Here is a 21,818-nt window from a genome sequence, read left to right on the forward strand (position 1 = left end):
ACGCTCAGGTCTGTGCGGCTGCTCCACTCATTTGAACGGTGTATAAATCATACAGATGTAAATAGGAGAAGGAAGACGTCTAAACAAACTAAACAAAGGGTAAAATACCTTTATATTCACGATACGGATGTAAAACGCGCTGACTGCGATACGCTCGTTCTAAAAGGGTTGTAAAAGTTGTGCGGAGCAGCCAAAAAATGTCCTCACAAGGTCAAAATGCCCTCACAAAGACAGGTGTCTTTTTTTTTTCTCCCGTCTTTGTAAAAACTGTTTTTGCTGAAGGTATTGCAGGTATCTGAATCATCTTATTTTTCCAGGCCAAACAACCTTCATCCCTTTTAAGAGATTTTCTCTGAGCTTTAACAAATAGATGGAGGTTACATTTTAAAAAAGAAAAAGAATGGGAAAAAAAAAAAGACCTTCTCCACTCAGAGCCTTGAAAGAATCCACATTAGTTGTGTCATGGCGGATAATTTCATTGTGGGCGGATGCAAAATAAAACAACTCCATGTCAACACAGTGAGCTCACAGCAGCACAGAAATAATTTGAAGAGCATATGGCAGAATTGCCATGGCAACAGCATCCTCTAAATGTGTTGTTTGTCCCAGGCGAAAACTTTAAGACTTCTCCAGCAGCTCATTTGCATTGTAAATACACAATTTGACGGTGGGAAATAATTGCTGCTAAATACTGACACAATGCACTTAATGTAGTGAAGAATACAAACAAGAAAAATACAACAAGTACAAGACGTGGCGCTCCAATTGTGGAGCATCACATTTGTCAGTTCTGAGCAGAATTACCCTCAACAGTCAGATTAGTTTTAGCCGTCTGATGGCAATCAAAGGTGCGATAAAGAAGCCGCGACATTTTAATTTCAAAGCATCGCCGAGCATGCTTCATCGTAATAACGTGACTTTAATGATCTGTGACTTTAATGAGGGAGAGAGACACACTGCTGACACCAAAACACTTACTCCTCCTATTCATTATTCACTTATGATTCGTACACCTGTCATGTGAGGAGCACTGCCAATAACCAATTATTCCTTTTTTCTGTTCTAACGCTCGCTCAAACACACTGATCTTGTGATTTATGTCGATAAAACAGAAGGAGACGCAGAGAGATGATGTCAGACACACACACACACACACACACACACATTATTCGATGTTTAACTAAAAAAGAATGTGAAATTCAAACTGTAAAATGCATAATTGGACGTGTGTGTGTGTGTGTGTGTGTGTGCAGCGCTGCCACCGTCACTATTACAGCCCACATTCTTGTCCGGCCCAAACCAACATCGCTGTATTTTTCCACAAAAAGAGCGGCTCATTCGACACAGCACCTATGTTTGTTTGAGAAGCCTTTCATCCGCCCACCTGAACATGTGTGTGCGTGTGTGTGTTTTGGTATGGTTTGTGTGTGTTTGTTTATCATGAAAACAAGTCAAGTTCCTACTTCCCATATCCCCTTTTACTGAAGCTTCCTTTCTTTCTTTCTTTCTTTCATATCCGGCATCTAAAGTTCTGCCTCTTTTGTTGATGAACCACTTTACTGTGTTACCACAGAGAGGTGACCTTTGAACCTGGGAAGGTTTCATCCAAATGTCATTATCAGCCCAGTCTTTGGAGTTGTCAACTGAATCGCTCTTCTTCTTCTTCTTTTTTCCATCATACTTCTCCAGACCCTGCTGCTGCTGCTGCAGCGGTCCCCCCGCCCCCTTGTCTTTTCCCAAGCTGTTGTGTTGTGCTGAGTATATCTGTCCTCTGGGACCGTCCCATTTAGCCACACTCCAGGCTCACAGCTGCCTGGTCCCAGGAGAGTGGACCAGCAAGCTGATGAAATTGAGACGTCTCCGGGAGAACAGCAGTGCCACAGCTTCTTTGGAGACGTAGCGGTCTGTCGGCATTTGTCAGACAAATGCAGTGTAACGACATACAGTGCAGCACAGTCAAGCTTATATTCAACAAGTGAAAAAAAAATAAACCTTGTTCTTCCTCCCATGATGTCACAGTTGCATTAAAGCTGCAGTGTGTAGCTTTTAAAATGTCTCTTATAATCAAACTATTGTCAAAATGAGTTCACATAATGCTGATTAGCTCCACAGCAACAGGACAAGATTAAAGAAAACCCCCCAAAAAACACAGTAGTTTAACAGAATTACTGCCCACCACCTGCGCTCATGCTGGTCTGATAGTATTGCCAGAGCCTGTTTTCAGATAAAGGCAGAATAATAACATCGACAACAAACGGATTCAGTACCGAAGAGACAAAGGAAATGTCTTTAACTGAAATAATGACTTAAAAATGACTTTTTTTATACACGCAGCAGAATTATTTCCCCGAGTTATTTCTGAAGAGCTCGCCGTCTGTACACGGGCGCGTTATCGCCAGGTTTATAAGTCTGTGAGTGAGTGGGAAACAATCTTCTGTGAAGAAGTGAAGATCGGTTTGCTGCATCAGACAGAAATGGACCCAAATGGACTGAACGGAGAAGTCACTTTTAGCCCTGGGCATGAAATTATATTAGAGGCTCGTCCATTACACACACACACACACACACACACACGGATACACACAGAGGCAGGAAAAAAAAAACATAGTGAGCATTGCACACTCTTATTGGAATGCATGAATTCAAATGTTCATGTTGGATTCCACACTCATCCACACACGGACTCATTTTGCTCCCTGCTCTCCTACATGCTGTACATCACCGCATGGATTTCCTTTGTTGTTTGTTTTCAATCATTCTCTCTCACTCCCTTTGTATCCACAGAATCACATGTCATACATATTTGCCATAGCGTCTCATTGATGCACACATCGCACATGACTGAAGTCCCTATACACACAGATGAGAGTCGAGGGATGCTCACTCACTAATTAGCTCACTTCTATTTTCCGGAGCATATTTGTTGCGTAACTATTCAGACGTTGATGTGCGTCCTCGTCCCATCTATAAGTCATATGCTATGTTTTATGCAAAACTTGCCAATGGCATTATTGGAAATGCTAATTTTATGACGACGACACCTTCGCATCCATTTTTCATGACTCGTCCCCGGTCATGAAATGTCATACAGAATATTTTAATCATTTCCGAGAGACAAAGTAAATAACACGAGCTCCGGCTTTCACCTTATTCAATAAAACCAGTGTGAGCTGTTCGTAACCTGCAGACCTGAGAGTCAGCTCTCTAACGGGGCCCGCGGAATTCAATTAAATGAAGTTTTTGACTTTAGTTGGCCACCTAGTGGTTTTGATAAGGCTCAGTGAAAGGTTTTGGTTGGCCATCCTTTTTTTAGTCTCCTCTGCAATTAATTATTTTGTTTGCTTGCTAGCATACTAGATATAGGAATGTAATTATGTTGTTAGCTTATTATAGCCACCATGTGTCAGGATGCTAGTTATGGTGTTAACTAACTAGCTAACTTACTCAGCTTGTATATTAATGCACCTATTAAGTTTACTTTTGGAGTGCAACGGAGGGAGTGTTTAGCTTAACTGAACAGCTTAGCAGCCTGTGTTCAGCGAAGGCAGCACGGGTGGTGTAGCGGTTAGCACTCTTGCCTATGCAGCAAGAAGACCCTGGGTCCGCGACCCAGTCGGGAACAAGTGCCTTTCTGCATGGCGTTTGCATGTTCTCCGTGGGTTTCCTCCGGGTCCTCCGGCTTCCTCCCACAGTCCAAAGACATGGTTGTTTGTCTCTATTTGGACTGGCGATCTGTCCAGGGTGTACCCCGCCTATCACCCTATGTATCCCGACTACTGTGGATGTCCTGCTCTCTTTGGGATCCATTTTTGACCATCACACGAGAGACACTCAAAGAACTTATTTGGGAACTGTAATCACAGTAACAAAGATACTATAACCTCCCAGGGTAAACACCGAGGCTTCACTCCACCTTGTGCAAACGTGATAGAGAACTACGCCCAACTCTGCCTCCTACTGGTTAAACAAAAAAGTATATATATATATATATATACATGTATACATACTGTATATATATATATATACCACCTTACACTTGCATACATTTGACAGGCAGCAGGTAAAACAGCTTCCTATAGAAGATAATAAGGATGAATCACCAAGTATGTGAGAAGCAGGTCTTTGTGTAACAGAAAAAAAGAAGAACCAGATGCTATTTATACTGTGGCACATGACAAGAAACGGGGGGGGGTTGTCTTATATAATTGTGTCTGTGCCTATGAGGCAGAATGTGTGACTGTTTTTTAAAAATACAAGAAAAGCTGAGGAAAGTGTTTGCAACACTGCACAGTTCCCCCCCTCCCTGTCTGTGCCATTGACGGGGCATTTTTGTCGACTTTTGGTTTAAGGTGTGGGGGACACATTAAACTGAATGGCTTTAATGGTTGTGACAGGGTCTGGCTGCAAGGGTCAGCAGGAATGGACAATTTTTACCTCTGCAAACATTTGACACAAAGACATTTGAGACTCTCTCACACACACATATAAATGGCCAGTGAGCATGTTTTCATGGATATCTGACCATCGCTCGCTCGCTTGACGTCAATGGAGCAAACTGCTCAACCTCACCGCTGGACACTGAGCCAGAAGGAATACTTTCTGGTCAAAGCCTCCCTCGCTCTCCCTCGCTCTCCCTCTCTCTTTCTCTCTTGTGCTCACGTAAACACACAAAATTGTAAAAAAAAAAAAAAAAAAAGGGTCAAGAGAGACAGCCCAGACGTTTCTTTTTTCACTGCAACTAATCAAGAGGAAAAAAAAGGCCTTTACCTTCGTGGCACAGACTGAAAACACACACAGTGACAACCACTGAAACACAAACACACACACTCAGCACGGCTTCAGATTTTTTGGCAAAAACAACGACATCCGGAAGGACATCGACAGATTAATATGAAAAACAGCAACACCCACGAGCTGCCACACCTTCACAAACACACACAGACACACACTCCTTGTCTTTTGCTGCATGTCGACTTTTAGGGAAGCCGAGCAAACACAAGAGACAAGATAATAATACAGTCAGTCAGTTCATTCCGCTCCCGATGGACGGGTAATTTAAGTGAGCGTGGTAGAGACACAACCGCGGAGAGAGAGAGGAGAGAGAACAAACCGGGACTCGCTTCAATTTACAGATCATTTTTTAGAAGAAAGAGGAGGATGAAAACACTCCATTCCACAAAGACATTGACCCCAGTATCACTCAAACCTGTTAATGAAATGATGAGTAAGCTGGACAGTGAGGAGAAGATGAATATTATGGCTACAGAATGAGGCGAAGTTATTGGAGGAACATTTGAGGACAGAGTTGAAATAAAAAGGTGATAACGTTGACATAACAAGTGAGGGAAGATTGGGGGGATTAGTGAAAAAGGGAGCAAAGAACAAGAAGGGAAGAGTCCTGCACTGCCAATTACTCGGGACATTTACATGGTTGGTTTCGTGCGGCGCATCTGAGTGGAACTGAGTTGGAGCTTTGATAGAATTTAATTGGCAAAAGGATGAGCGATTGTGGGGGGAAAACGGCACGGATGCTCTCCAGTCACTCCAGTTTGCCCCGGTTTAGCTTTAATGTCGCCGACGACGACAAAACAAAACAAAACATGATGTTTTTGACAGACGTGTGAGCGTCTGCCACAATGCTCGTCTACGTTCAGTCAGAGTGACACACACACACACACACACACACACACACACACATACAGCTTCAGCTGTTTCTCGGCAAAATCTTAACCTTGTTATATTATGTTAATATAAAAAACACATGGTGAGCTATTATATAAGCCAGGGGTGTCAAAGTTAAGGCCCGCATGCCAGAACCAGAGGGTCCAATCTGGCCCGCAGGATGAATTTTGTGACTATAAGTGTTGTGCCTATGTAGATCCACTGTGATCTGTACGTTGTAATGCACATTTTGTAAGAAAATACTTCATTTAATGTAAAACAAAGGGGAAAAAATGTGGATTTCTTGTTGTTAATAGGTTATTATGCTATTATTTCATTGCTCCAGCCCACTTCATACCCCTGATATAAGCTATCATATAACATCAGATCATTTTTGTCATCACGGCTTGCCCAATTTGACTTTTTTTTCTACCACAACTAAAGCGTCTACTTCTCCCAGGAGACTTTTACTAACGCTTGATGTTAAATTTCACTTTCATACACTCGTCTGTTTGCTCTCTTTTCTCCTCGTTCTCTAATCTGCTCTGTTACACTGTAATTCAGACTCACGAGGACGTGTACACTATCAGCCTACACTTTTATAAATTGGCACGTCCTCATCAAAAAGAGGTAAACGGTAAAAGGATCGCCTTTATAAAGAGCTTTTATCGCCTTAACGGCCACTTTGCAGTTGACACTCATGCTATAGTGCTTCAGTCCATCACTCACACGTTCTATTCATACACTGCCGACAGACTCGTCAGGGGCCATTTGTGTGTGTCCAGCACAGCAACGCTTGGACCTGGTCCTTCTGACCACTGTGAAAATTAAACACACTTTTCCAACAGCAGATTAGTCAACTGGGGGAAAAAAAAACAAAGTAAACAAAGTAAGTTCTCCTCACAAAGGCCAAACGGAACCTGAGAAGCAACGCGACTGTGAGAGAGAACACAGAGACTGTTTTATGACACGCGACGGTCGCAGCACTTAAGGACAGCGGGAGCACAATACAGTGTGACGTCGCTGTTCCAGTACAAGCTCTTATTCCCCGAACTACACACACGGAGAGAGAAAGATGACAAGGGAAGGAGAGAGTGATGGTCGATATTGGACGGACTACGAGGAGGAGGCTGTGTAAGAGGATTAGAGGGTGAGAAAGAGAGTGGGAGAGAGAGTTAGAGACCAGAGGAGGGCAACCAAATTTGCACGTGTGCACATAAAATGGTAACAATTTTGCATTAAAGTATTGTAATAATTTGGTAAAAGTGTAGTAATAAGTAATGGTAATTATGTTTTGTTACTGTGAACTACTATACTAATATATTGTAAAATAATAAGCTAGTAATTGCATTTGGAAAGACATTGTATCATTATGATTAATAAAAATACACTATAACCCTGTTGTTATTGTGCTGTAACTGTAAGTGTATCTGTTGAGCTGTAAAACTATAATGTGTTTAGACTCTTTGAATTCAGACTGGGCGATATACCATCTTACATCATTACAAGCATGAATTCAGAGTATTTCACTCTAGCGCTTGTGTGGTTATTTAGCCTCGTTTCTACTCTCTTTGAAACAGTAACAATGAAAGGGATCGAGAGAAGGAAAACAATCCATCGTACCAGATTACTCCTGTTACCCAAGCCAAAGCGCAACAGTGAATCTTTCTCTCTCTCTTTTTTTTTAATGTGTTTGAGTTTCCCTCGTGGCTTCCCCATTTTCCTATTTGTTATGGTTGTCTGCTGCAATAAAGTGATGGGAATTGCTGTTGTCCTGCAAATGGAAATGGAAAACATGGAAAAAGGGGGGAAGAATCGGTGATGTGGAGCGGGGATAAGAGACGGGGAAACTGTTGTGATGGAGGGATGCAACAAACAGATGCTAAGGATGAATATGCAGATGTTCACAGCAACAGCCTAACTCTAATATATTTATAATCTCATCAGATCTCCCACACAATCCCGTATTAGTACTATCATTGACTCAGAGTTCAGAGGTCAGCCACAGTAGAGTTCATATAAAACAACTGTTTTTGCTTAAGAACATTTGATAAAACTGCAGATTTGGGACAAATGATCGACACGTTTGTGCTCCAGTTAGATGCCTTCCCCAGATTACCGTGTTTTCTTCAGTTCTTTTTCATATCAGAAACATAATATGGCAGTATTATCTGTCACTCTTGCAGGTTTGGTTCTAAATCCACATCTCACAGAGCTCCTGCAGACTCCGGCAGCGTCTCACTCCGACAGGAACAAAACCCCAGAGACTGGCGAAGGTTGACAAACTGTTGAATTTGATTCCACAATCGTGCGAATCCAAAGTATTTTTCTATTTATTATGACTGGCCACGCTCTGGGACAAGAAAAAAGGCGAGTAATTAAAATGGAGGCTGAGTTTTTCTAGCCGTGGCCTTACATGTGGGGCCAAAAACAACCCGCCTCCCTCCCCCCCTGTCCGGGTTCAAACAGGAGTTCCCAGAGGAGGAAGGAGCTCTGTACGTGCTCAGCGTCCTCCATAGCATTCTGTCTGCAAGGTGACAAGACACTTCCATCAATCCAGCAATGCAGCGCGGGTCCCATGAGTGGGTGTGGGTGTGTGTGTGTGTGTGGCTGCTGGGTGGCACTGTGGGGGCGTTCGATTTACACAACAAAACAAGCTGCCTAAAGAAAGGAAAACAGACATCTTAGTGGTGGTGTTTGTGTGCGAGGAAACAACGTTGCCCGAAGGTAAGAGACGCACATCAATCTAACAAGAGAACTCAATTCTCCTTCAACTCACTGTCAGTGAGGCTGACGGCCACCAATTAGTGTCTGTGAGAGAGTGGGAGAAAGAAAGAAAGAAAGGAAGGAAGGAAGAGTAATGTTCCATAGGCAGCATTTGAGGCTAAATGTTTGATTTAACCGACTAATCAGTGGTTGACGACTGTTTAAAAGACCGCTCTCGAGCACTGGTGTCATTAAGGAAAGCACGGGGGCTACGTGACTAATGGCGCGTTCAGCCCAAATGTGATGCAAATGATGATTTCTCAAAGATGAGGAATTTGCTTCATTCACTTCTCTCGCTTGAGTTGAAATAGTTGACCTCCAGGGGGGGGGGGGGGGGGGAAATGAGCATGAGGTAATGTTGCAGGGGGGGAGGGGGGGAGGGGGGATACTAGAGACGGCGTATCAGAAATGGAGGACGAGATAACGAGATACATTTTGGTGCGTTTTAGCGTGAGAGATTAAGAAAGGAAGAGCAAAGATTATCTGGTAAATTCTGAAAATGTGGTGTGTTACGCTGTGTTTCCATCATGGTACGGTCCCGGTTTGGTACAGTATGAGTACGGATTGGAATGGAACCGTGCAGTGGGCTGGCGGCTTGTGACGACGTGTCATCCAAAGCTTTGTATGAGAATAGATCGAGGGCTTTAGTTCGGAGCTACCCTGACCGTACCATTTTACTCTGGTACCCAAAGGCGAAGGGTTCCAAAGAAATGGAACGGTTGGGGCCTGGTTATTTTATTTTTTACTCACATGAACCAAATTCATGTGAGTATACACAATAATAGTGAAGGTGAGGTGGAGCCTGGTGATATAAAGTACAATCCTAATGTTTGTTTTTGGTTTTAAACTTTAGAGAAAGGAATATACAACATTATACTGTTGCATATTGTGCACTAACCACATGTGTATACACACACACACACACACACACACACACACACACGTTAACCCAATCCAAATGGCCTCATGACCCACACGCCCGTGACACTGGCGGTAAAGTCGCCCGTTATCATTTAAAGGGGACATATTACGCAAAATCAACTTTTTAACCATTTTAATACTTATATTTGGGACTCTGGGGGCCCTACCAGTCACCAAAGTGTGGAAAAAGAATACTCCGTCATGTTTTCGTGGTCCCCCTTAGTGTAAGTATAGGCGATAAAACACTCGATGTTGAATTCCCTGCGTTTATGACGTCATAATGCGCATTTCACCGCGAATGTTACCGCCCCACCAGTAAGTTTACTTCGAGAGCTCCACCTTAGCTCCACCTTGTCCCTGCGAGAGTGCAGGCGAGGGAGGAAGAGCGGTATTATGTCAACGCAGAGGGACAAGTGTGCTGTTCGTGGCTGCACAGTGGAGCACAGTGTTTTACACAAACTTCCACAGAGGATTTGATATATGAAGCTAATGTGCCGGATAAAGTCAGCAAACGTGTGTTTGTGTGTTCGCACTAGACTGCGGCCAGCAGTCGCCGTATTTAGTCAGGGGACGTATTTCACCGACGTACAAACACACACGTTGTTAAGAAAAGGTCACATAGAGCTCATAACTGACCATTCTGACACGTCCTAATTAAAAATATTTGTTCAGTACGTCCTCCATGACCGGAGCACAGACTCAGTCTGATACAATCACATATACAGCGGCGCAGTTTATGCCGCTCGCCACTGGCGATCAGCGGTGCTGCACTCTCTGTGCAGAGGTGCTGCACTCTCTGTGAAAATCAGCTCACCGCGGCACCGCTGATCGCCACCGCGGCGAGCCGCCTAAACGGCCGCTGTATGCGACTGATCGCCAGCTCCGGTGCAGACCGGTGACTATGCTCCGGAGACCTCGCCACCGCGGCACCGCTGATCGCCAGCGGCGAGCGGCGAGCTGCCTAAACGCATACAGCGGCACCGCTGATCGCCACCGCGGCGAGCCGCCTAAACGGCCGCTGTATGCGTTTAGGCAGCTCGCCGCTCGCCGCTGGCGATCAGCGGTGCCGCGGTGGCGATCAGCGGTGCCGCGGTGGCGAGGTCTCCGGAGCATAGTCACCGGTCTGATACAGTAACATACAGCGCCAGCTTATGCAGCTCGCCGCGCGCCGCTGGCGATCAGTGGTGCTGTTCCTAAGTGTTTTTAACTGATTAACAGTTCGGCACTGTTCGGCTCGATCCTTATGTAGAACGTCTCTTCCTGTGACGGCACTCTGGCTGTTTTCTGCGCACGCTGCCATGTTGATATTGTCAGAGAACTAGTGGAGGGAGGGGGAGACGAATAGAGCTGTAAAGCGCTGTAACGAGGACAAATCAGAAACCCCCTGGAAGAAGTGGGTGTGTGTTTGCCTGTGTCTCATTTGCATATAAAGGGACCATGCACGAAAACCGAGCGTTCTGAAAGGGGCGGGCTTAGCAAGGTTATTGAACTGCTATGATGCTTCATCCTTATGGTATTTTGACCAAGGCATGTCACTGACATGTTCATTAGGACACCAGGGAACTATTTTAATGGGGGAAATAGGGTATAATATGTCCCCTTTAAAGTCCACATCGGCGACTGGCGTTTACATAACGACACCGCTACGATCCCAGAGCGGATCAGGGACCAGAGATTTGTTTACAAGAGCGACTCCGTGCCAAAGTTAGAAGCCTCTTCCCCCGTGTGTCGTGATTTACGCTCGATATTCAGCCGCTCTTGTTCTGAATATAAATGTTTTTCTCCATTACAGATGTTTAAAATCTTGTCAGCGCCTCGTCTGGAGTGTCTGATTGGCCCCATGAATTATCTGTCAAGAGCTCGGAAGACAGAGACAGAGAGAGACAGAGAGAGACAGAGAGAGAGAGAGGGAGGAAAAGAAGAAAAGAAGACAAAGTGTCTCTTCTTGTCTCGTGTCAGCTTGGCAGGCTGAGTTACTGGCTGGCACACTGACTGGCTGAATGACTGGCTAATGGGCTCCAAAGACGGAGAATGATCAGCAACAGAGCTTTTAGATTTGCGTGTCCTGATGTTCGGAGGGGACCGTCGCAGTTTCGCAGCTTGACGCCAACTAATCAGTTTAGAAACTGAGGCGCACTTTTTTTTTCATTCGAAATACTGATCAGTGTCATGAAATATTAAGGGAAATACAAGAATAACTACAGTGCATATTGATCATTTTTTCAAATGTGCTTCTGAGGGACGGTTGTTAAATTCTCTTCCTATTTTTACGACACAAAGAAAACAACGGTTTGCATTTACTTTAATTGCTTTTATTCTGCTTCCTCCTCACCTTTCTTGAGAAATCATGTGTCTGTGCCGTTGCAAAATCGTTTGTTTGAGATCATTTTAAAGAGTTACAGTAAGTAGAGTTCTTGTTTATTTGAGATAAATAACAATTTGGATCGTGTTTGGGCAAAATTGTTCACTTTTAATTTCAATTCAAAGGTAGCAGAAGTAGGAGAGAGGTAGAAGCCATTTTGTTTCACCTTTCTTTTATGCTGTTTTTAAGTCAGACGCTTAGGTTTAGTTTTTGGTCGTTTATTTTCGGTTTATTTTTCCGAAGTTTTAGTTCCTCTCCTTGAAAGATAATAAACTGCTACAACCTTTGATTGATTTATTTGGCTTTTCTTTGGAAACTGTGTGTTTATTAGACGTCCTGCAAGGCCACATGTGTGACAGGACTACCCCATACATTTATGTATATACAGGACATATATATATATATATGTATATATACTATATGTATATATATATATATATATATATATATATATATATATGCATACGTGTATATATACTATATGTCTATATATATAGCCTCTGCTGTTGATGCTGTATTAGCTACGAGTCCGAGCAACCATGAGGCTGCAGCCAATGTTGTGATACTATAAATTGCTTCGCAGACAGCCAGTGAAGACAGCAATATATAAAGAAGAATGGACACAGCCAGAAAAGGGCAGGGCAGCAATAACTTCCCTGTTGTGACAGCGAAGGAAAAGGGATGTTGTAATTCACCGACAGGGGATTTTAGAGAGTTTTGACCTCACGCTTATTAAATCATAATGAAATTTTACTGTGCATATGCCTGTTTTTAATCTCTCTACTCACTGTGCATCACTTTCCGCTTCGGAGTCGCAAAGTCAGGGAGTCGGGAGTCTCGGGGATGTGCAGAAGTGTGCGGATGTGTGTGTGCGATTGATTACGGACGACATAAACACCTTCTTTAAACCCTCTGGGACGAAAACATCCTGCCATGTGCACACGAGCAAACACACACACACAACGTATGCTGTGTACGCGCGCACTCTGACACGCACGTGACATCATGCATATTTCTTTTATGGCTGCGGCGTTGGATATATGCGTAGTGACAGACGGAATGTAAACATCCTGCAGATACACGAACGCCGGTGGAATATACAAAGGGAGGCAGACATCAGTCAACACACACCAGTGCACAAACACAACTGTGCGTCTTGTTGTGTGCGTGTGTGTGTGTGTGTGTGTGTGAGAGACAAAGTCCTGGAAAAAGATCACACACGCTCGGTGTGAAGCTGAGGCGAGCTCATATACAGTATACACACACACACTCACACACACACACACAGGGGTTTGGGGTCATAATGTGGCATCCTCCGTTCTTAATGCAAACCAGTGTAAACACACAGTGAACAGATGCCGATGTGCGAAGGATCTGAAGAAGATAAGGAAACGTGGAACAAAGGAAGAGAGAACTGCTAGAGAAAGACAGAGGGATAATAATTATTCAATTATGAATTATTAAGACCAAAACAGAGAGCCAATGTGTAAAGGTGAAAACTCGCAGGCAGATGGCTCCGGCCTAATTCCCCTGATAACACTTGTGTGTGTATGTGTGTGCAAAGAATAACAAGCCCCGGGTGTAAGTCATAAACGCTGCATAAAATCAAAGTATCATCGCGATGGTGATCACGACAAGTGCAGCCTGTCGTCATCATGTCGTTATCACTGTGTGACAAAAAAAAAAATATTAAGAGAGCTAAACAAAAAATAAGAAGTGACAGACTTTGTGTAAGCGTGAGATGACAATCTTTTTTTTTTTTGTTTAATGTCTGTGCCCTAAACGTGTCATAAAATCACCAACTGTTATTTTGGCAATTATGTTCCACTGCCGCGGGATCGTCCACTGGGTTATGTTTCTCACGATCACAATTTTGTAATTCACCCCTGATGAATTGGCGGCACACACACACACACACACACAGAGGTTTCCATGACTTCAGAGGACATTGCATTGACTTACCTCACCTTCGCCAACATTACGACAGGCCTAATCCTAATCCTGACCCCAACTGTAGTCATTTACTTTCTCCACAACAGAAGGAATACCAGGTTCACACTCCCACAGTGTTAGACCACCTAATGTGTTATTATGAGCACAGGTAGCAGAAAAGCATGCACACACGTAGACCATAATATGTGCAACACATGTAGTAAACAGCTGCCTTTCTTTTTCTTTCACACAATGCACCGCGTGTGTGTGTGTGTGTGCATTGCATCATTCACCCAGCCGACATAATCTAACACAACACAAAACTCTAATTAATTCACTATTATTTCAGTATTGGGTAATTCATCATTGCCAATATGATTAACCAAAGTGTCACACTCACACACTGACTCATTCATCAAGCATTGATTGCACAGGAATTCTTCATGTAACATCGGCACTGGAACGGATTGTTGACGTGGTCGACACCCTGTTTAACGTCCTATTGTTTGTGTTGACACATTGAATTGGATTGAAAGTGTGGACGTGGATTTACATGTGCTGTCAAAGAGCGACAGTCTGACTATATATGGCGTTGTTTCATTATGTGAATTGGATTGTGTGGGAATCAAAACGAGCTTATTCCAGGCTACCTCGCTCTGAATTAGACATGGGATGGACTTCACCGAAAGGTTGTATATTGTTGTGGGAGTGATGATGTTGGCACCGCCATCACTGATACACGGTATTAGAGCTACGCCTAATTTCACCCGACTATAATCAGCAAACAGCTGCAACATAATTCCCATGGGAATTTTTGATCAGACTCAAGTAGAAGACGACTGGAAACAACTGACGGGAAAAAAAAACAACCCCACTCCTATTCCTATTCCAACCAGAACTACAACATGGAGAGACATGATGCTACCGGGAAAACCAGAATCGCAAATATTTCACACGGATGTGAGTCAGTTTTGGGGGTAAAGTTATGGGATGAACTCAATAATGAAATTAAATTGTGTTAAACTCATTTGGGGTTCAAAAAAACCCATAACATTTCAGATTTTCTGTTTTTAGTGGTTTTATGGTTATAAAAACTCACCTAGCGGCAAAGAATGAAACACCAGCAACGCTGTGTGTCTTACACGTGAACTAAACATGACCTCGGTAACATCTCGGGGTTAATTTCCCCCTTTGACTCTTGTTATAGTCTCATGCACTTTTGCGCAAATTTGTTGGGGCTGTACGATGCGCAAATATTGTTATAGGAAGTAAAAACAAGGACAAAAGTCTTTGGAAAATGTCAACGTTTGCCAAACCCTTCTCGCATAATTAGAAGCCTGAACGGCTATTTAACGAAGAAACAAACAGGATCGGCTACGTCAGAAAGAATGTGGCATACAGACACCGTACATTTTGGTCTGTCCGGAACAATAATGAGCACCGTCAGGAGCTCTTGTAATGACGACAACATGTAAATAAAATGGCTGACATTTGCTCTAAAGACATAGTTTTTCTTCTGTTTTCCATAACAGAAGAAAATATGGTTAAAATATGGTTATGTGAGCAACAAGGGGTGAATTAAGGTCCTGATAAAACAGCAGAGACACCTGTGACACACTCACAGTGACTTTATGAGCCAGTGATCACCATAAAAGATTAAGAAAAGAAAAAAAAGACAAAGGTGACCACAAGAGCTTAAAAGTAAGTACGATAAAAAGTAAGACTGACAAAGGGTCAACGGGCCGAAAGCATAAAAAGTGACAGAGCGGGACAAGAATGACGGCAGCTACACGTTCTGTGTTCGGCTCACAGTAATCATATTAGGCCGTATGCTGAGTTGACACGAGTGGACAGAACAATTGGTAGTTTGCGTGGGGATGATTTATGAGACGACTCGGCGCTCGGCAGGATTTAATGCCCTGAGATCCTGTAATTACCAGGTTGTCGGTAAATTACATGGTGCAGCATCGTTTTAAGATAAAGTGTAACTCCCCCCACCTCCCCTCCCCATCTAAGCTGCTGCTGTTGGATTTACACACACAGCTGGTTGCAAACATCACATCAATAATACAAACCTCCAGCCTGATTTTGCTGAGGCTTTATTTTCCTACAGACACGTATGTGTGACGTGGACGCACGCCGGGCCGTGATTGAATATTCTCTCCTCGTTTGGGATGATGAGAGATTAACCATGTCTCATTAGGGAATGGAAATACAGCGGGTACTCACTGCCGACGTGGAGCATGATGGTGTCCCGCCGCTCGCCGTGCGGGTTCTGAAAGCAGCTGTAGAGCCCGTTGTGGCCCAGGTTCACTTGGGTCAGGATGAGTCTGGGTCCCACCAGACGGTGCTGGGCCTTCACGTCTGTGCCGTTCACCTTCCATGACACCGACGCGTCGTTGTCCAGGGAGCCGCACTTCATGGTGACGTCGCTGTTCATCTGCTCGTACTGGTTCCTAGCGACTGTGAACGCACAGAAGGCAAAAGGGTCAGAGAGAAAAGTCTGTGTGGAAACAGAACTGGACTTTGTGTGCACTGGATCTTTTTCAATGGAAAAAGAAATATTGCTCATATAGCAGCAGGCAGAATAACAGATAGTTTAAGAGTTGTTAGAGGAAATAATATTAGGATCGTATAGTGCTTAGGTTACCAGAAGCTGTAAATATAAATGAAAGTTCATGACATCCAAGCTATTGCCAGTCATTCATTCATTCAACCATCATCTACCGCTTTATCCTCCATATGAGCGTCACGGGGCTGCTGACACAGGGTGACAGGCAGGGTACACCCTGGACAGGTCGCCGGTCCATTGCAAGGGTTGAGTTCAGTCAACTTACAACTCCATTCACTTTACGGACAAAAGTATTTGAGCCACACCTGTAAAGTATTGAATTCAAGGCTTTGGTCTGAGCCCCTGATCTCCAGTGAAGGACAATCTTCAGTATACCAAGACAAGGACTATAAAGACATGGTTTGACGAGTTTGGTGTGGTCTTGACTCTGAGTCCCGACCTCAACAACGTCCAGCACCTTTGGGATGAACTGGAACAGAGATTGTGAGCCAGGTCTTCTCGTCCACCATCAGCGTCTGACCAATGCTCTACAGAGCATGTTGGACACAATCTTGAGAACAGTCTTCCAAGAAGAGTGGACGCTGCTATAGCTGCAAAAGACCAACGCCATATAAAAGTACAGCATATGTGTTTAATACAGTCATTACAGTCCCTGTTGGTGTCATAATCAGGTGTCGGAATACCTTTGTCCATATAGTGCAGCACTAGTAAAGCCAGGTGCCTGCAAACAGTTTAACCATGGCTGAAAAGGCCAAGACATGACCATGAAGTGGATTCTCCTGGATAATCAGCAGTTTTGGTTTCTCAGAGTTTCTGATGGGTGGTGACAGAAGTTCTTTCAAACCATTATGTATACGCTTGTAGGAATGACATATTTACAGCAGCATTGCCTCACTGACCCGGCTGGAACCATGACCATGAGAGACCATGATGACGGCTTTAGGTTTTTATCCACGACACCAGGGTGAGTCGCCCTCACCTTTATAGATGAGTCTCATGGGACCTGTCATGGATGCAGTGCACTGGGTGAAGATCCCCAGATTATACCACTAAACACCACAGATTAACAGGACAACAAGGCTAAAGAGAATAAAGCATTGATCCCCTTCTTCGGGAAAAAAAGCCCTCTTCTTCCACAAAGAAAACAAAACATCCCCCGAGTGACCTGGGATCAACCGCTGTCAGGATCTTCTCATGCCCCCCCCCCCCGTCTCTTTGTCCCCTTCCTCACTTCATTCCTCCCATGATGCCTCTCATTTTGCCGTCGCTCCCGTCCCGCTCGCCATCTCCTCGGACGTGCCTGTTAAATGCAGCCGATACAGATGTCAAGCCCGTGTTTCATGTATATTTCATGCCCCATAACAGGGCCATCCATATTTAATAGGACAAGATCCCTGTCCCCATTAACATTAACCCGACACTGTTTGTTCTCCTGTCCTCCTCTGTGTCTGTAGTTAAACCCTTTTTAACCTCGCTGACTGTCACACACATGCCAGCTCACTTTCTCCCCCCCCCGTTCATCCCCATCATCATCATCATCATCATCATCATCTGCCACTGCCGTTGCCCTGAGTCCAGCTTCCCTTTTCATCTCTCCTGCTACAGTATGTCAAGTTAGCAGATATGTAAATAAAGTGCGACTTTTTATTAACATTTAAAAATGTATTCACATCTTAGCGAACGCCATGAAGTTTTGACTTTGATGTTAGGGCTTAATGACGGCGCCTTAAGTGGCAAGTACAGTTGGCATCTGTGGCGATGCAGTGCTGCCTTCTTCCTCTCTTTCATTTCCCCCTCTCCTTCTCCTCCTCCTCCTCCTCTCTCTGCTACACCATGATGTGTGTGCACCGGGAGATTGTCGGAGGGGACGTAACGGATGATTAAATCCAAAATAAGGTAGTCGTGCAACATTACGGATGACGAGTGATGTAAAACACCGACACTTTCCCAACCGAGCAGGAGAAAAGTTTGCTGGTGGAAGGATCTTATGAGAAAAGGAGTGACGATAATGGTTGACAAAATCTAGAGAAGGAGAAAGAGAAGAGGAAAACGAGTCAAAGACACGTTTGAAGTTCCACCTGAGAAAATACTGAGCTCTCCGTATTGCCAACATGAAGATACACTGGTTTAAAAAGTCAGGTACAGACTTTTCACAGGAGGCAGATTTATTCCCAATAAGATCATTTGCTCTCTCATCATCCTCCTCTTCCTCACGTGTACTTCAGACACTGGTATAGTGAAATTAGATTGTGGAGATAAGGTGACTCTAATTATTATTATTATTTAATTTGTTGTTATTTTTGTGTTATTTGTTCCATTTGCAAAATTCTAATCAGCCAAGTACACGCACCACAGTTTGAGAACCACGGCTCTAATATATAATCCACTATTGCATAAAAGTGATATTTCCAACCTTGACTCTGATAAAAAGCCTTTTTCTGTGATTGTTTTTTCGTGATAGAGAGTGTTCCAGCTAATGTAAATTTTTATACAAAAAGATCTTTTTATTTGTATGAAAAAAAATGTTGAGGAAATATTTTTTTTGACCTTTCTTTGTGGATTTGTTTTTGCAAACGTCCTTGAGATTCTCTACACGACCTCCTCTCTCTCCTGCCACATTCCATTCTTCTTTTTTTGGGGTTACATCAATCTTTTCTCTACCTCCGCCCTCTCCGATATCCCATTCATCTTCGTTGCCTTTGCCTTTTATCACCATTTCCCCCGGTTTCACTTCATGTCCTTTTAAAAAGCAGAAGTTCTCCCTCTCCTCCACAGTCTCTGGGCTCGATTTGAACAATCTGCGATCATAGAAATTATTCGTGTACGTTCGAATCAGCGGCTGCTACAAACACAGTTTAAAAGAGTCCACTTGCACCGTAGTTGGTAAAGAGAGCCTCTGTACATGTGCGTCTAACAAGCAACTGCATGTGTTACGTTATGTGTTATCCGTCACAATAATGCAGCCTTAAATCACTGGAATACTGCACTGCATTATCCTCAGACCGGGGTGTTGTAGGTCAGACCACACACTTCATTTTTAGACCTGAAAAAGGCCTCGGGCGCTGCAGGGGAGTAAAAAAAAAAAGAAAGCTCGGTTTGTGCAGAGGATGAGGCGAGTAAACACGGCGGGTAAACAAACAAGCCAGTCTCATGAGTCAATGTATCTTTTAGCATCGCTGAACATCCGTATTTGCTATTGTCTCTCGTCGGCGCGCGGGTGAAATAGCTGCTTGTGTTTGCTACAGTATTGCAAAGGCTACAGACAGAGTTCCTTTACAGCCACAAAGTTTCACAAATAAATTTGGCGGCAAAAAAACAAACAAAACAAACAAAAAAACAATTCAACACATTTAACACTTCTTGACCCCGCCCGCCTCTGCACTGCTGGTGTATAAACGCAATCATCACTCAGGGCAGACAGATGCTGTTACATCACTTCTGCTCATGATGATTGAAGGGAGACTCATAAAAGTCAAAGAAACATCAAGTGTGCAGCTCTAATGTGCCGGGAGGTCGAACGTAAACACGTTGTTTTCTGCTCCAGCCTCCTCTGCATTGTCCTTGCATCATTCTGCTCTTGACTGCTCCCACAACCGTTAGCATTGGCCTGTGGTTTATCACTAATCATGGATGCTGTGCATGCACACCGCACGCCGGCATCGGTGAAAACACGGCTAAAGTACTCTCATGTGTCCTCCTTCACGCATACACGCGGGCGCTCTCTCGCGCTGCCCTGCATAATGTCCTCCTGCTTCATCAGCGTACACACAAGCAGGCCTATTAACCACAATGACATTCAGCTCAAGTGCTATTGATCGTTGGGAAACAGACAGGTCCACAGTTATGAAGCATTACGACAACGTCGCTGTTAAGCACAGAATCAGATTTAACCTATCGGCGTCCTTCAGGAAGTTTAAATTCAGCCTAAATTCAATTCATTATTCCACGGCTTGACATGGACAAACTGGCAAAACACAGCTCGCACCTTTGTGTGTTTGCAAAAGTTGAGTGAGTTTATTACCTCGGTGTTGCATCAATAATTAAAAGGAAAAAAAAAAAAAGAAAGAGAAAAATACTCAAGGACACGACGCACTGGTTGGAAATGGAGATAATTTTGACCTGAATGGGAATGTAATGGCCTAATCAGTATAAAACATATTTACCCAGTGTGAATACATTTACAGCCAACACTAAAATAACTGGAAATGCTTTCATTTAAAAAACAAAACCATAATATTTAACATCTCATTGGTGTCTCATGCATAAATACACGGTTACGAGAAACCTGCTGGACAAGCAGCGCTGCAGCTACGCTGAGATCGCTTTGGGAATACAAGCTGCGAAGGTAGTGGTAGAGCGAGTCGCTTTTCAACTTGACGGTTGATTCCGGGGTTTGATTCCCTTCAATGTGTGTGTGACACTTAGAGACACGTTGCTCCTGAGAATGGGTATGAAAGATGAGTGTGTGAATGGCAAAACTGTAGTGTAAAGCAGCTTTGAGTGGTCATCAAGCTAAATACAGAGCATTTACCATTTTACCATATCTTGTTCATAATGAAATCTATTTTGACGTTTCATTTGTGGTTTCAAGTTGTTTGTTCTGTTTCGCCTGAAACCAAAAGAGTTACAACAAGTAGCTTTGATGAGGTTTTGAACCGGCAGTTGGTTTAGCGGTTAAACCACCATTGTACTTTGGCGTCATTGACATGGATTCCAATTCTTACCGATACTGATATTAGTCCGATACAGTCATTTTAGACCATTTATGAACTATGTCGCTGAGTCATTACAAAGACATAATTCTCCAACTGTTCTCCCAAAAAGGATAAATAAACAGCCCAAACATGACTCAGCTAAATATGCTTTTGCTGGTTTTTAATTGATATTTTTCACAGTCTGTGCTTAGTGAAGCATGCGATATTTGTCCGATATCCCATCCAGTCCTTTTGACCGGTATTGGACCACGTTAGACTTTTTACACACAACGCGCTAATTATTAATATTTTGTCATTGTCGGTAACTAGCCCTGTCATATTTTTTTTTTACCCCGAACCCTAACCTCACTAACACTTGTGCCTAGTTAAGGGGTCGACCAAAACGACCCATAGTCAGTTGGAGGACTTGTTGGTTAAAACACGGTTTTGGATCATTTTATTCCATACGTCTCCTTCTTGTTGGAAATACAGTATCGTCATGTTCTTCAGTGTCAGTTGAATGGCGCTGGCTCGTGCTTGTGCTGTCGTCTTAAACAAATAATAGGGAACATTGTGGCTGGAGGGGTCGAGACATAAGAAGTTTTCTCGCCATTAAGAGAAAGTTTAACTTGATATTCATGGTAGGGAGACACAGGGCAGTGCACTGACAGAGAGAGAGAGAGTAATGTAGTACTTATGCAACCTCGTAGTGTTTTCCCAGAGTGGAGCATTACCATGAAGAGCCAAGATAATGTTGCATTGTAAGGTCACCGACGCCAAGACCTGCAGGAAGACCTGAGGCAGAATAATGAACATGCATGCTCGTACCTACATACACACAATGACCTGCATAAATGACCTGCATGTACTGTGTATACGTCTGTGGGATGTGGAGTGAACACACACACAC

At 43.6% G+C, this 21,818-nt stretch overlaps 1 protein-coding gene across 1 annotated transcript in view; it reads right to left on the reverse strand.

Annotated features, from left to right (window-relative positions):
• Positions 1-21,818, reverse strand: part of cntfr (ciliary neurotrophic factor receptor) — a 224,248-nt gene that overhangs the window by 77,413 nt on the left and 125,017 nt on the right. Inside the window, exon 4 of the mRNA XM_058616938.1 lies at positions 15,872-16,105. Coding sequence (XP_058472921.1) covers positions 15,872-16,105 — 234 coding nt within the window. The remainder of the gene's footprint in view (positions 1-15,871; positions 16,106-21,818) is intronic.

This window comes from Solea solea, chromosome 19 (assembly GCF_958295425.1).
Source record: "Solea solea chromosome 19, fSolSol10.1, whole genome shotgun sequence".
Taxonomy (NCBI): Eukaryota; Metazoa; Chordata; class Actinopteri; order Pleuronectiformes; family Soleidae; genus Solea; species Solea solea.